Source organism: Gossypium hirsutum, chromosome D05 (assembly GCF_007990345.1).
Source record: "Gossypium hirsutum isolate 1008001.06 chromosome D05, Gossypium_hirsutum_v2.1, whole genome shotgun sequence".
NCBI classification, from domain to species: Eukaryota; Viridiplantae; Streptophyta; class Magnoliopsida; order Malvales; family Malvaceae; genus Gossypium; species Gossypium hirsutum.
This window is the reverse complement of record NC_053441.1, coordinates 58,637,462-58,653,041: the sequence shown is the minus strand read 5'-3', so window position 1 is coordinate 58,653,041 and position 15,580 is coordinate 58,637,462. Positions and strand designations below refer to the sequence as shown.

The window sequence follows — 15,580 nt, the reverse complement described above, 5'->3', positions numbered from 1 at the left end:
TCCAACTCGGCTACTCGATGATCTTTTCTTTGCCTTTGCTTGATTCTCCTCCTTTAACTCCTCGAGCTTAATCAATAAATCAACTAGTTTAACCATCTTGCTAAACATTCATAATTCAATTACACATGCATATGTATGTTTGTATATTCGGCAACCATCCTCACTAATTACCCATTTAGTCGATTATACACATAATTAAAGGTAACATCACGAATGGGCATACTTATGTACATATATACATATATATACTTCGGAATGGGCATCACAATTAGATTTAACACCACCTTCATACTCAATTAGATGGCCGAATGTATGTATATATGTACAATGTCAACTATAACATCATGTAAATCCACATATAACTACATTTCTTAAGTTCCACATCTTAATGCCCATTATACATAATCAAATTTAACATCATCTATATATTTACTCATATGGCCGAATATACATACTCCCATATAATATCATGTACTCACTTTAAGTATATTGCCGAATATATTTAATCGTACACACACCTAACCAAAATAATTTCTAAAATCTTTATATCATTTATAATACATCTAAATATTCTTTTTCACATTATTAACTCAAATCACATACATTATTTACTATAACATTTTTTTTTACATTCGGCATTAGTGTCAACCATAGTAGCCGATTCTTCCTACTTTGTACCCATGCATCTATTTGATCCTTAGTTAGTTCAAACACTTCACACACTAGGACTCATCCAATTTTAACAAGAAATAAAATCCTTAATCCTCAAACTACCATGGCCGAATGTTATAACCCAAGCCACATATATTGTTCCTCAAGGCCCTTCAAGGACCACATTCGGCACCTCCATAATAACAACTCAAATTTCAACCTTCAAGAAAGAAGAAGAAGAAAAAAATATATGTGCTAAGAGCTTCAAACTACTTGGCCAACTATCAACCTCCTAACAATCAAAACTTAAGCCATGGAATGATTAGAACTTGAACTGACCACCTTCTTTATACAAAATTTTTCCAAGAATTTCAAGATACTTACCTCTTCTTAATCCTCATCCAAACCGAACATAAAGCAAGAGAGCTCTTTCTTCTTCCTTTGATTTTTCGGTCAAGAAAACAAAGAGGATGAAGCCTTTTTTTTTCTTCTAGTTTCGGCAAAATGGGGGAGCAAGGATGAAACAACTTTGGTTTCTCCTCCCACTCCCCTCATATTTTATTGTTCCTAACACAACATGTTGTCATAACTTTTCATAATATGTTTTACCCATCACCATTTGTCTATCCACCTTGTCATGGCCGGCCACTACTATTTAGGGGGGAATTTGACATGCAAGTCCCCCCTTTTTATCTCATGCACTAATAGGTCCTTATGCCTTGACCTATCACATTTCAAAATTTTCTCACATAAGTCCTATTCACAAAAATTCACCTACAATTAAACAAAATTCAAACACGAAATTTTCACACATGCACATGTACATGTAATGAGCATCAATTATGATGGTTAATTATTTTTATGACTCGGTTTAGCGGTCCCGAAACTACTTCCCGACTCGGGTCAATTTTGGGCTGTCACAACTCTCCCCCACTTAAGAAATTTTCGTCCCCAAAAATCTTACCGGTAAATAGGTTTGGGTATCGTTCTTTCATCGAGCTCTCGGTTTCCCAAGTAGCTTCCTCGATCCCGTGTTTGAGCCATAACACCTTTACTAGCGGAACCCTTTTGTTTCGCAACTCCTTCACTTCACGAGCTAGGATACGCATCGGTTCTTCTTCATAACTCATATCGGCTTGAATTTCAACCTCTGATGGGCTAATTATGTGCGATGGATCAGATCTATAGCGTCGAAGCATCGATACATGAAAGACGTCATGGATCTTTTCAAGTTCAGGGGGTAAAATCAATCGATACGCGACTGGACCGACTCGTTCGGATATTTCGTATGGCCCAATGAATCTCGGACTCAACTTGCCCTTTCGGCCAAATCTGAGTACCTTTTTCCAAGGCGAGACTTTAAGAAACACTTTATCTTCCACCTGATATTCAATGTCTTTTCGTTTCAAATCCGCATACGATTTCTGACGATCCGTGGCTGCCTTTAGACTTTCACGGATTACCCTTACTTTCTGTTCGGCATCTTTAATCAAATCGACTTCGAAAATTTTACTTTCACCGAGCTCGGTCCAAAAGAATGGTGTACGGCATTTACGACCGTACAAAGCCTCGTAAGGTGCCATTTTAATACTTGATTGAAAACTATTGTTGTAAGCGAATTCAATCAAAGATAAATACCGTTCCCATGAACCACTAAACTCGAGGATGCAACATCTCAACATATCCTCAAGTATCTGAATTATCCGCTCGGATTGACCATCGGTTTGTGGATGAAAAGCGGTGCTAAAATGCAGCTTGGTACCCAAAGCTTCTTGCAATTTCTTCCAAAATCGCGAGGTGAATCTCGGATCTCTATCCGACACGATAGAAATAGGTACTCCATGTAATCTCACAATCTGAGAAACATACAATTCGACTAGTTTATCCAATGAAAAATCCGTACGCACAGGGATAAAGTGAGCCGACTTAGTCAGTCTATCAACAACAACCCAAATCGCATCCTTCTTACTTGCTGACAATAGCAGTCCGGACACAAAGTCCATTGTGACTCGATCCCATTTCCATTCGGGTATCATGATCGGCTGAAGTAATCCTGAAGGCACTTGATGTTCCGCTTTCACTTGTTGACATATCAAACACCTTGAAACAAATTCAGAAATGTCTCGTTTCATGCTCGGCCACCAAAATTGACGTTTCAGATCGTTGTACATTTTAGTACTACCCGGGTGGATAGACATTCGGCCACTATGAGCCTCATTCAAAATCATCGAAATAAGTTCTGAATTCCTTGGAACACACAAACGACTTCTGAACCTCAAACAATCATCATCATCAATTTGAAACTCCGATTCCTTGTTCGGAACACACTCAGCCCGTTTTGCAACCAATTCATCATCAACTTTCTGGGCTTCACGAATTTGATGAATCAATGATGGTTTGGCCTTTAATTCAGCTACTAACACATTGTCGGGTAGAACAGACAAGTGCACATTCATCGCTCGTAAAGCAAACAGCGATTTTCGGCTTAAGGCGTCCGCAACCACATTAGCCTTTCCCGGGTGGTAATCAATGACAAGCTCGTAATCTTTCAACAACTCAAGCCAACGTCTTTGTCGCAGATTTAAGTCTCTTTGAGTCATCAAATATTTGAGACTTTTGTGATCCGAAAATACATGGAACTTTTCGCCAAACAAGTAATGTCGCCATATTTTCAAAGCGAATACGATGGCGGCTAGTTCGAGATCATGGGTTGGATAATTTCTCTCGTGTGGCTTCAATTGTCTCGACGCATAGGCCACAACTCGGCCTTCTTGCATCAATACGCAACCCAACCCGAGTAGGGATGCGTCACTATAAATGACAAACTCTTTGCTTGATTCGGGTTGCGCTAAAATTGGAGCTTCAGTCAAATGAGTTTTCAGTTGATCGAAGCTTTTCTGACATTTTTTCGTCCATTCGAACTTAACATCCTTTTGAAGTAGCTTCGTCATTGGTGTGGCTATCATCGAGAAACCTTTTACAAATCGTCGGTAATAACCTGCGAGCCCCAGGAAGCTCCGAACTTCGGTAACATTTCTTGGAGGCTTCCAGTTAAGTATGGCTGAAATTTTGCTCGGGTCAACTCGAATACCCGTTGCGGATACCACATGACCCAAGAAGCTAACCTCTCTCAACCAGAACTCACACTTACTGAACTTCGCATATAACTGCTTATCCCGCAAAATTTGCATCACTAATCTCAGGTGTTCAGCATGTTCGGTCTCATCTCTTGAATAGACCAAGATGTCATCAATGAACACAACTACGAACCGATCCAAATATGGTCTGAAGATCCGATTCATCAAATCCATAAATACCGCAGGGGCATTAGTGAGCCCGAACAGCATCACTAAGAACTCGTAGTGACCGTACCTCGTTCTGAAAGCAGTTTTGGGTACGTCCGAATCTCGAATCCGTAACTGATAATAACCCGATCTCAAATCTATCTTTAAAAACACTGATTCTCCCTTTAATTGATCAAACAAATCATCAATACGCGGTAACGGATACTTATTCTTTATCGTCACTTTATTCAGTTGACGATAGTCAATGCACAACCTCATGGTTCCGTCCTTCTTTTTCACGAACAATACTGGTGCACCCCAAGGTGAGAAACTTGGTCGAGCGAAACCTCTATCCGTCAACTCTTGCAATTGAGCTTTCAATTCTTTTAACTCGGTTAGTGCCATACGATACGGAGCTATCGAAATTGGCGTAGTTCCAGGTACAAGCTCAATACCAAACTCTATCTCCCGAACAGGTGGCAAACCCGGTAACTCTTCAGGAAAAACATCCGGGTATTCACAAACCACCGGCACAGATTCGGGTTTCTTTTCTAACTCTTTGTCATCAAATACATACGCAAGGTATGCTTCGCACCCTTTTCTTACATATTTCTGGGCCAACATTGCTGATATTACAGCTGGCAACCCCCTTAAGTCCGTAGACTCAACTCGGATTATCTTGTTATTTGCGCACCTCAAATCAATAGTCTTGCTTTTGCAATTCACAACCGCATCATGCGCGGTCAACCAATCCAAACCAAGAATAACATCAAATTCGTCAAACGGCAAAAGCATCAAATCGGCCGGAAAACAGGATTCTCGGATTATTAGAGGGCATCTTTTACACACTTTATCAACAAGTACGCATTGACCCAAAGGGTTTGACACTCGAATTACGAACTCAGTAGACTCAACAGGTAGAGTCTTACTGGATGCTAAGGTTTCGCATACATATGAATGAGTAGAGCCAGGGTCAATCAATGCAATCATATTAGTATCAAAGAGAGTGAAGGTACCAGTGATGACGTCGGGGGAGGATGCCTCCTCTCGTGCGCGAATGGCATATGCTCTAGCAGGAGTACGGTTCTCGGCTCGAACAGCCGTATCAGAGGCCCCTCTCTGACTACCACCCCTACCTCCTAAAATTCTCGGTGGTCTACCTCTAGTTGTCACTCCACTAGGTCTTGCACCTTGAATCTTATTCTTCTCATCAAGCTCCGTGCAATATCTAATGAAGTGGTCCTTCGAACCGCATCCGTAACAGGCCCTGTTAGTAGACTTACCCCAACATTCACCTAGGTGCCGTCTTCCGCATTGGGGACATTCAGGTTTCTCTTGACGATTATTGCCCACACTAGCTACCGAAGTAGCTCGGGAGCCTGTCGATGGTCTTGCTCTGATGGAAATTCCCGCAGTCGTCCTCGACTTATTAGTGTCCTCCCTGAACTTCTTTACAGCTGAGAACGGAGCTTTACCCGTCGATCTTTTACGATAGTCTCTAGCTTCAAATTCGGCCTTCTTCTTCTCCTTTCCAAGTTCTTCCGCCTTGCAGGCTCGTTCGACTAGTGTTACGAATTCTTTTATTTCCAAAATACCCATTAGTAGCTTTAAATCTTCATTCAATCCTTCTTCGAATCTTTTGCACATAGCAACCTCATCAGCTACACACTCCCGGGCATACCTACTGAGTCTTACGAATTCATGTTCGTATTCAGATACTGTCATACGGCCTTGCTTGAGTTCCAAGAATTCCTTACGCTTTTGATCAATGAACCGTTGACTAATATATTTCTTTCGAAATTCCGTCTGAAAGAAGTCCCAAGTTACTCGTTCGTTTGGGACTATGGAAATCAGGGTCCTCCACCAATAGTAGGCTGAGTCCTGCAACAAGGATATAGCACACTTTAAACTTTCATCGGGTGTGCATGACAGTTCATCAAACACCCGAATGGTGTTATCAAGCCAGAACTCGGCCCTTTCAGCATCACCAGTAACTATGGCCCTGAACTCCTCAGCCCCGCGCTTCCTAATCAAGTCTACAGGTGGCTTACTCAGCCTCACAGGATCAGTGACTGATGGCATTACGGGCTCTTGGGGTGGATTATTCAAATTCGGGAATTGTTGGACAGCCAGATTGGTTCGGGCATATTGCGTGACCCACTCATTCATCATGGTAAAGAAGGCTTGTTTAGCCCCCTCACCTTGATTATTCGCAGATGACTGAGGTTCAACAGGCGGTGTCCCTTGTGCAGGAGCAGCCGCTACACTTTCAACGTCATCCGCTAAGGTCCTTTCTACACCGGGGTCCATTTACTAATCAAAACAAAAACATTTTAACCGTCAGAAGTCATCACACATTTAAACATTAACATTCGGCATGTATAGCTAGACTCATACGTGCTATGGTAGTCCTAAAACCGACTAAACCATAGCTCTGATACCAATTAAATTGTAACACCCCGAACCCGAGACCGTCGTCGGAGTCGAACACGAGGTGTTAACAGACTTCAAACCACTTATTCGACATTTCCCAGACAAGCTGCCAATCTGCGTACTAGTCGCTTTAAAAATCATATCTTGAGGTCTGAAACTCGAAATCCAGTTCCGTAAATTTTCCCTGGAACTAGACTCATATACCTATATGGTAGAATTTTTGTAGAATTTTTGGGCAGGCCAATTAGTACAGTTTATTAGTCAAAGTCTCCCATGTTACAGGGATCGACTACACTGACCCTTGCGCATTACGAATTGGATATCTCCCTGAACAGAGCTTCAATACTGATGTCGTTTGTTTCTATAGAAACTAGGCTCAGAGAGGAATCTGTACATATATGGCATGACTCCTAATTATCTCTGGTTAATTTATAATGAATTTCCAAATTCGGAACAGGGAATCCAGAAACCGTTCTGGCCCTGTCTCAGGAGAACCTGAATATCTCTTAACATAATGTCCATATGATTGTTTCGTTACTTCTATATGAAAATAGACTCATCAAGCTTCGATTACATAATTTATTCATCAATTAATTCCACTCCTACTATTTTTAGTGATTTTTCAATCTCACGTCACTGCTGCTGCAAGCATCTGTTACGAAAGCAACTATGCCTATTTCGTGATTTCTCCTTGATCTAACTAGTAATTCTTCATACATATCACCAATTATGATCATGACTAGCCATACCAAAGGCTAATCATTGTCAAACATCTCCCTACTACACTATTTCCATATCATGAATTTTAACACCAAAATAATCAACCACGACATATGGCATAAAAAGGTCGAATTATCAAGATTTACGACCTAACGTTATGAAACTAAACCCAACCGAACATTTATGCCATTTTCGCATGGCTAAAAGTTTACATACCAAAGTTCAAACACAACATAATAGCCTATACATGCCGAAATGTTCTCCTAAGCCGACTAAGAAGAAAGTACCAAAACTTGCTAGCCGGTGTGATGACTTCAATGACGGCCCGATCACGCAAAAAGAGACGAGTCCAAGAAACCTAAAATAGGTGACAAGGAAACACCGAGTGAGTATATAACTCAGTAAGTCATAAGCAATGCACTACCATCCATTAATAACATTATCACGAATAGAAACAAAATGGAACGAGGCTAGTTACTCCATCCATACCGAACCATGCCATAGTTCCTCAGACCCATCGGTTCAATCTCATACCAAATCATGCATTCACATTCCATATACTCATCAATAGGATATTTGAGGCATTTTCATACATCATTTTATTTTAGTTACAATCATACAACTAAACGGCCTTTCACCTATTCCACGATAAATCTTATGTACGTGACTTCAAGTATATTTGTCACATAGGTTCAAACTTGCCAAGCTCAACTCCCAATATAGACATAGCACCTATTAGCCATGAGCTCAAGGTACTTACCCGATCCGCTGTCCGTGATCGACTCAATAATGTCGCACACTTAGTGTCCACAATGATTCAAAAGTATATATATTAAGTCCGCACACTCAGTGCTATATAATCAACTCGCACACTTAGTGCTATATAATCAAACTCGCACACTTAGTGCTACATAATCGAACCCGCACACTTAGTGCTACATAATCAAACTCGCACACTTAGTGCTACATAATCAAACTCGCACACTTAGTGCTACATAATCAAACTCGCACACTTAGTGCTACATAATCAAACTCGCACACTTAGTGCTGTACAATTTAAACCCGCACACTTAGCGCCAATCTCATGATCATAAATGTTTATACCCGCATTCTTAGTGCCGAGGTCAACAACTCAATACATCTCACCTCTTTTCTCTTCATTCAACACTTTCATCACCACATACATACATGTATATAAATTTATCATTCCATTCGGCATAATTACATAGACATTATGTCTATTTAGATCAATACAAAATATATGCTTGATGACTTACTTTGTGTTGGGTAAGACGGTTCCAACTCGGCTACTCGATGATCTTTTCTTTGCCTTTGCTTGATTCTCCTCCTTTAACTCCTCGAGCTTAATCAATAAATCAACTAGTTTAACCATCTTGCTCAACATTCATAATTCAATTACACATGCATATGTATGTTTGTATATTCGGCAACCATCCTCACTAATTACCCATTTAGTCGATTATACACATAATTAAAGGTAACATCACGAATGGGCATACTTATGTACATATATACATATATATACTTCGGAATGGGCATCACAATTAGATTTAACACCACCTTCATACTCAATTAGATGGCCGAATGTATGTATATATGTACAATGTCAACTATAACATCATGTAAATCCACATATAACTACATTTCTTAAGTTCCACATCTTAATGCCCATTATACATAATCAAATTTAACATCATCTATATATTTACTCATATGGCCGAATATACATACTCCCATATAATATCATGTACTCACTTTAAGTATATTGCCGAATATACTTAATCGTACACACACCTAACCAAAATAATTTCTAAAATCTTTATATCATTTATAATACATCTAAATATTCTTTTTCACATTATTAACTCAAATCACATACATTATTTACTATAACATTTTTTTTACATTCGGCATTAGTGTCAACCATAGTAGCCGATTCTTCCTACTTTGTACCCATGCATCTATTTGATCCTTAGTTAGTTCAAACACTTCACACACTAGGACTCATCCAATTTTAACAAGAAATAAAATCCTTAATCCTCAAACTACCATGGCCGAATGTTATAACCCAAGCCACATATATTGTTCCTCAAGGCCCTTCAAGGACCACATTCGGCACCTCCATAATAACAACTCAAATTTCAACCTTCAAGAAAGAAGAAGAAGAAAAAAAATATATGTGCTAAGAGCTTCAAACTACTTGGCCAACTATCAACCTCCTAACAATCAAAACTTAAGCCATGGAATGATTAGAACTTGAACTGACCACCTTCTTTATACAAAATTTTTCCAAGAATTTCAAGATACTTACCTCTTCTTAATCCTCATCCAAACCGAACATAAAGCAAGAGAGCTCTTTCTTCTTCCTTTGATTTTTCGGTCAAGAAAACAAAGAGGATGAAGCCTTTTTTTTTTCTTCTAGTTTCGGCAAAATGGGGGAGCAAGGATGAAACAACTTTGGTTTCTCCTCCCACTCCCCTCATATTTTATTGTTCCTAACACAACATGTTGTCATAACTTTTCATAATATGTTTTACCCATCACCATTTGTCTATCCACCTTGTCATGGCCGGCCACTACTATTTAGGGGGGAATTTGACATGCAAGTCCCCCCTTTTTATCTCATGCACTAATAGGTCCTTATGCCTTGACCTATCACATTTCAAAATTTTCTCACATAAGTCCTATTCACAAAAATTCACCTACAATTAAACAAAATTCAAACACGAAATTTTCACACATGCACATGTACATGTAATGAGCATCAATTATGACGGTTAATTATTTTTATGACTCGGTTTAGCGGTCCCGAAACCACTTCCCGACTCGGGTCAATTTTGGGCTGTCACACAAATACTAGCTTATACATGCCATATGTTCAAAATTTCAAAATACCGAGATAGAGATCGATAGTGTGACGGACTTCCTTGACGTCTCCCGAACTTGTAACAAGATTCCAAAATTTATAAAACAATAAATGAACAAGCACACAATAAGCTTAAATTACTTAGTAAGTTGTAAGCACAAAATTTTCAAAGAACTCAATAAAATTTCATCAGTAGGCCGAATTCTACTATTCATGTATACATTCATATATAATCATTTTTATACAATTAATTCATCGTTTCATGTTATATATATACTACCTACCTTTACTTTCAATTTTGTATAACTTAACATACCGGAATTATTTAACTCAAACTCACATTTGATTTTACCATGTGATTTCCCGTTACACCTTTCAGATTTAGAGAAATGATACTCAATCAGCTCAAAAAGCTCGTACAGTGCCAACGTCCCAAACATGGTCTTACATGTAATCAAACAACGATGCCACTGTCCCAAACAGAGTCTTACATATAATCATATAAGAAACCAATGTCCCAGACATGATCTTACATGTAAATCTCAACTTGAGGCCAACGTCTCAGGCGTGGTCTTACACGATGTCACATTTCAACATTTCTGTAGTTCGTATGACTTTCGAATGTCGTAAATCAACCAATTAAAACTCATAATTAATCATCATTTGTCAAATGAAATTCGACATAATAGGGTACACATACACATTTAGATTCTTCTATTCATAAAATGAATACAATAAATTTAAATTCAATAATTTACTTACGAACTTACCTCGAATGAAGACGAACGAACCAGAACAACTATTCAACAACTTTAGATTTCCCCCAATTCAATTCCATTTTCCTCTTTTATTGACCTAAATTAATAAAAATTTGACTTGTTTATGAACATATTCATTCAATTCCATCCATAAACACATAATTTGGGCAATTTGCACTTTAGCCCCTAAAATTCACATTTTTCATAATTTAATCCCTATTTCACAAAACACGAAATACACATAATTTAATAATATCCTAGCTTGGCCAAATATTCCTTTAGCCCATATAAGCCTACATATTTAATTTATGTCCATCCATAAATTCAAAGGTATAATTTCAACAAAAGGCCCAACATAATGAAAGTTATATCACTATAGTACTTTAACAATTAGCAAGTCACTTTTGCATTTTACGTGATTAAGTCTTTTTTCTCAATTAAGCATACAAACAGATAAATTAAAGCATGAAAATTTCACATATGTCAATTCAAGTAATATAAGCACAAAAAAAATATAAAAATATTTTTCTAACTTAGACTTGTGGTCTCGAAACCACTGTCCAACTAAGGTCTAAACCGGGCTGTTACAATAGCCACCTTGGAAGGTGGAGTGAAGAGACAGGAAGATAGAGCATGCCATAGGTATTGCAAGAGGAGTTCCTTAGTGTTAGAGGAAGAGACACCATGGGTTGGTTGAAGCTGAGGTGGCACAAATAGGTTAGGACTATGGGTTGACAGTTGAAGGAGTGATGCGAGCAACTAGAAGAGTGGTGGAAGATGCTAAGAGAGTGATACAACAGACTGGGGGAGAGATAAAAAGGTTAAGAAAATGGTGCAAGAGGTCAAGAGAACAACACTGAGGGTTGGAAGAGAGGTACAAGAGGTAGAAGCAGACAACTAGGTCAGAGTTTGGCTTGAAGGAAGCTTAAGGGCAATGGGGTTAATGGGGGTCATTGAAGCTGTTGAGTTTGCTGAGTTAGTGAAGGTGGATAAGTTTGTTGGGTTGAGAGAAGCATTAGTGTAAGAGGAAGTCATGGTTCAATCCATATTCACTGTACCAATTGTTGATATAAGTGTTCAACAAGGAAGAGAAGATGGTGGTGCTAAGGATGGCTAATTCATTTAAGTTGGCTTAAAGTTGGAAAGGAAGATAAGTCGGGAAGGAATAAAAGAGAAAGGGAGACTGAATGACTAATCATATAAGGCATGCTGCAATAAGAATAGCATGTCGTTTGCTCCTTTCGTAAGATTAAATCACCATTGCCAATTAAATTTATTCAGGATGTCCACTATCGATAGAAATGACTAATCATATACGACATGCTACAATAAGCTAGATTGCCAGGACAAGCTTCACTGAAAGATTTGGTTATATAAAAAATAACATTTTTTAAATCTTATGCATGGTTTCAGTTATATATAGGAGAGGATGTGATATTATATATTTTTTATATAATTATTATTTCTTGCCAAGGTTATGGTTCTTAGAAAGTAGACCTTGAACTATAATTTCCATATAGGATTTAAATGTAATTTTTTCAAGAAGGAGTCTATGACGAGGAGAAGATAGAGCGATAGCGGTTGAAGAACCAAGGAATGCCTTATGGCGAAAATTTATGTAAATTTTTTTTTCATTTATTTTTCTAGAAATATAACCATGGAAGCGTTGGCTGACAAATTTATTTTAATTACTTGTCTCCTTACATATTTATTTTATGGTTGTTTATAATATTTATATTATGTAATGTTATAATTATAATATATATAAGATGATTCATAGTTGGTCGATTAAAAAATAAGAATTGTGGTAACGAGAAAATATATGTGTTGTATTGTTCTATTAATTTCTTTAGGTTATTCGATTATTATAAGAAATATGATAATAAAAAGGCGCATGAGAAAAAATATATATATTTAAAAGCTTTTTCAAAGAAAAATAAGAAAATATTTTAGAATATTAAACTTGGATTAATAATTAACTTATTTAGGTCCCATAATTTTTATGTTAGAAAATTTTAAATTTTCTTTATATATTCTTTACATTTTCTTTTTTTAAATTTAAAAGGATGATTTATAAGTATAAAGTTTAATTTTTTTATTAAAAATTATTCACATTAAAAAAATAAAAAAAAACTTAATGGCCAATTAACCCAAATTACGCTAAACACCACTTCGCAACCCAAAATTTACACTTCCGCTGCTACTGCCGCTGCTATTTCTGCTTTCAAGATATGGGTAAGCTTCCTTCTTTTATTCTTCGTTCGGTTGTTAATGCTGGAAGCCATCTTTCTAATTTCCACTCTTTTTCTTCTTCTTCTAACACCATTGCTACCTACATCGAAGGCCTAAGTAAGAAACCCATGTCCATGCCTGTTAGAGGAAAGGGAAAAACAGACCACCGCTTCGATAATGTTGATCATGCTTTGAGTTTGTTCAATAAGATGATTGAAAAGTACCCAAAGCCTTCAATTGTGGAATTCACTAAATTATTTGCAGCCATTGTTAGAATGAAACATTATGCCATTGTTGTTCCTATGTGTAGCCAGATGGAATTATTGGGAGTTTCCCATAATGTTTATTCTATGAGCATCTTGATTAATTGCTTTTGTCAATTAGGTCGAATTGATTTTGGGTTTTCTGTTTTGGGGAAAATGCTGAAGTTAGGTGTTGAACCTAGTGCTGTAACTTTTTCAACTTTGATTAATGGGCTTTGTAATCAAAGTAAGATTTCTGAGGCCGTTTGTATGTTCGATGAAATGACTGAAAAAGGGTATCAACCTAATTTGATTGTTTACAATACAGTACTTAAGGGGTTGTCTAAGACCGGCAATACTGATAGAGCTGTTAGGTTTCTAAGGCTGATGGAAAGCAGAGGTTATGAACCCGATATTGTAGCATATAGCACTGTCATTGACTGCCTTTCTAAGAACGGTTTGTTACAGGAGGCTCTCGATCTCTTCTCCGAAGTGAAGGTTAAAGGCATTAGACCAGGTATCATTACTTATAACTGCTTAATTCATGGTATGTGTAATTTGGGCCAGCAGGAGGAGGCAACAAGGCTTTTGAATGAAATGGTTGATAACAATATTTCAATTAATATTGACACTTATAATACATTGGTTGATGCACTTTGCAAGGAAGGAACGATTTCTAAAGCTGTAGAGACCGTTGACATGATGAGAAAGCAAGGCATTGAGCCTAATGTTGTCACGTATAGTACATTGGTTGATGCACTTTGCAAGGAAGGAACAATTTCTAAAGCTGTAGAGACTGTTGAAATGATGAGAAAGCAAGGCATTGAGCCTAATGTTGTCACGTATAGTACATTGGTTGATGCGCATTGCAAGGAAGGGATGGTCTCTGAAGCTAATGATATTGTTGACGCAATGATAAAGCGAGGCATTGAGCCTAATGTTGTTACCTATAGTGCATTAATCAATGGCCATTGCTTGCAGAATGAAATGGATAAAGCTAGAAGAGTTTTCAACTTGATGATTGAGAAGGGTTGTGCACCTGATATAGTTACTTACAGCACCATGATCAATGGATATTGCAAAGATAAAAGGTTAGACGAAGCAATGGAACTCTTTCATGAAATATCTCGAAAGGGACCAATCCCGAATATTGTCACATACAGCACTCTTATGCAGAGTATGTTTCAGTTAGGGAAAGTTTCAACTGCATGTGAACTTTTTATAAAGATGCTTGCTTCAGGACAAGTTCCAGATATAGCGACCTGTTTGATTTTGCTGGATGGTTTATGCAAAACAGGTCATATCAAAGAGGCATTGAAACTTTTTCAAGCAATGCGAAACAGTGGGTTGGAACTTGATATTGTCCCATATAATATCCTAATTGATGGGTTGTGCAAAGCTGGGCATATTGAATTTGCCAAGGAATTATTTCATCAACTCTCAGACAATGGCTTAAAACCGGATGTTTACACATATTGTATAATGATTAATGGACTGTGTAAAGAGGGATTGCCAGATGAAGCATACAGGTTGTTTGGGAGCATGGGAGAAAATGACTGTTTGCCTAATAGCTGCTGTTATAATGTAATGATTCAGGGGTTCCTTCGCAACAGCTATACCTCAAAGGCAACACAACTTGTTACGGAAATGGTTGGTAAGGGCTTTTCTGCAGATATATTCACTGCCACCTTATTTATGGAGCTTATCATATACTCTAATAAATCAATCTTGCTCTGAAATGTTTCACAAATTGTGTAAAGATCATTGTACAGTGATAAAAGATTCTGGAAACTAGAATGAGTTTTACTGTCTATTTTCAATATTGTTGATTTTGTTCTGACTTTGTGTTGTAAGTGAGAATCTTGTTGGTGGTAATGGTAAGAACTTAGAGGAAAACCAAAATCTGTAGCAATGACAATAGCATCAGTATAATTTTCGGCTGCTCAGAACTTTTAACTCCAAGTGTGGAATTCAATCAAATTTGGGGTTTGTTTGTTTGATTGAAAACATTGTCTGGAAAATGATTTCCGGAAAATAGTATGCTTTTCGGAAAAACGTAATATTTTCCTAATGATTTTATGTAAAACATTTTACAGTATTTGATAAGTTTTCTTGAACTCATTTTTTGGAAATTGTTTCAAGTGAAACAGATTAGAGGTGTTTATGGGCAGGGCTGCCCAGCCAGGCCCGACGGCTCGCCCAAAATATGGGAGGGTTCGGGTAAAAATATAGGCTTGAAATATGGGTTTGGGCAAAAAACGTGGCCTGTTTAGCAAATCGGCCGGGCCTTGGGCACGACTTTTTTGGCTTGGGCTCGGTCTGGCCCGGCCCGAATATATAATAAATATTTATTTTTTATTTTTTATTTTTAAA

At 37.7% G+C, this 15,580-nt stretch overlaps 2 protein-coding genes across 4 annotated transcripts in view; one reads left to right on the top strand and one right to left on the bottom strand.

Moving 5' to 3' along the window:
* LOC107903641 (protein RICE SALT SENSITIVE 3) overlaps nucleotides 1-15,580 on the bottom strand; it is a 48,679-nt gene that overhangs the window by 10,484 nt on the left and 22,615 nt on the right. The gene's annotated exons all lie outside the window — the stretch shown is intronic.
* On the top strand, nucleotides 12,899-15,321 carry LOC107903640 (pentatricopeptide repeat-containing protein At1g63330). The gene has a single exon (XM_016829745.2). The coding sequence runs from the start codon at nucleotides 12,965-12,967 to the stop codon at nucleotides 14,942-14,944; it is 1,980 nt and encodes a 659-aa protein (XP_016685234.2). The 5' UTR covers nucleotides 12,899-12,964; the 3' UTR covers nucleotides 14,945-15,321.

Excerpts from the sequence above, each read along its gene's own strand:
- LOC107903640 (XM_016829745.2), top strand. The coding sequence starts at position 12,965 with ATGGGTAAGCTTCCTTCTTTTATTCTTCGTTCGGTTGTTAATGCTGGA.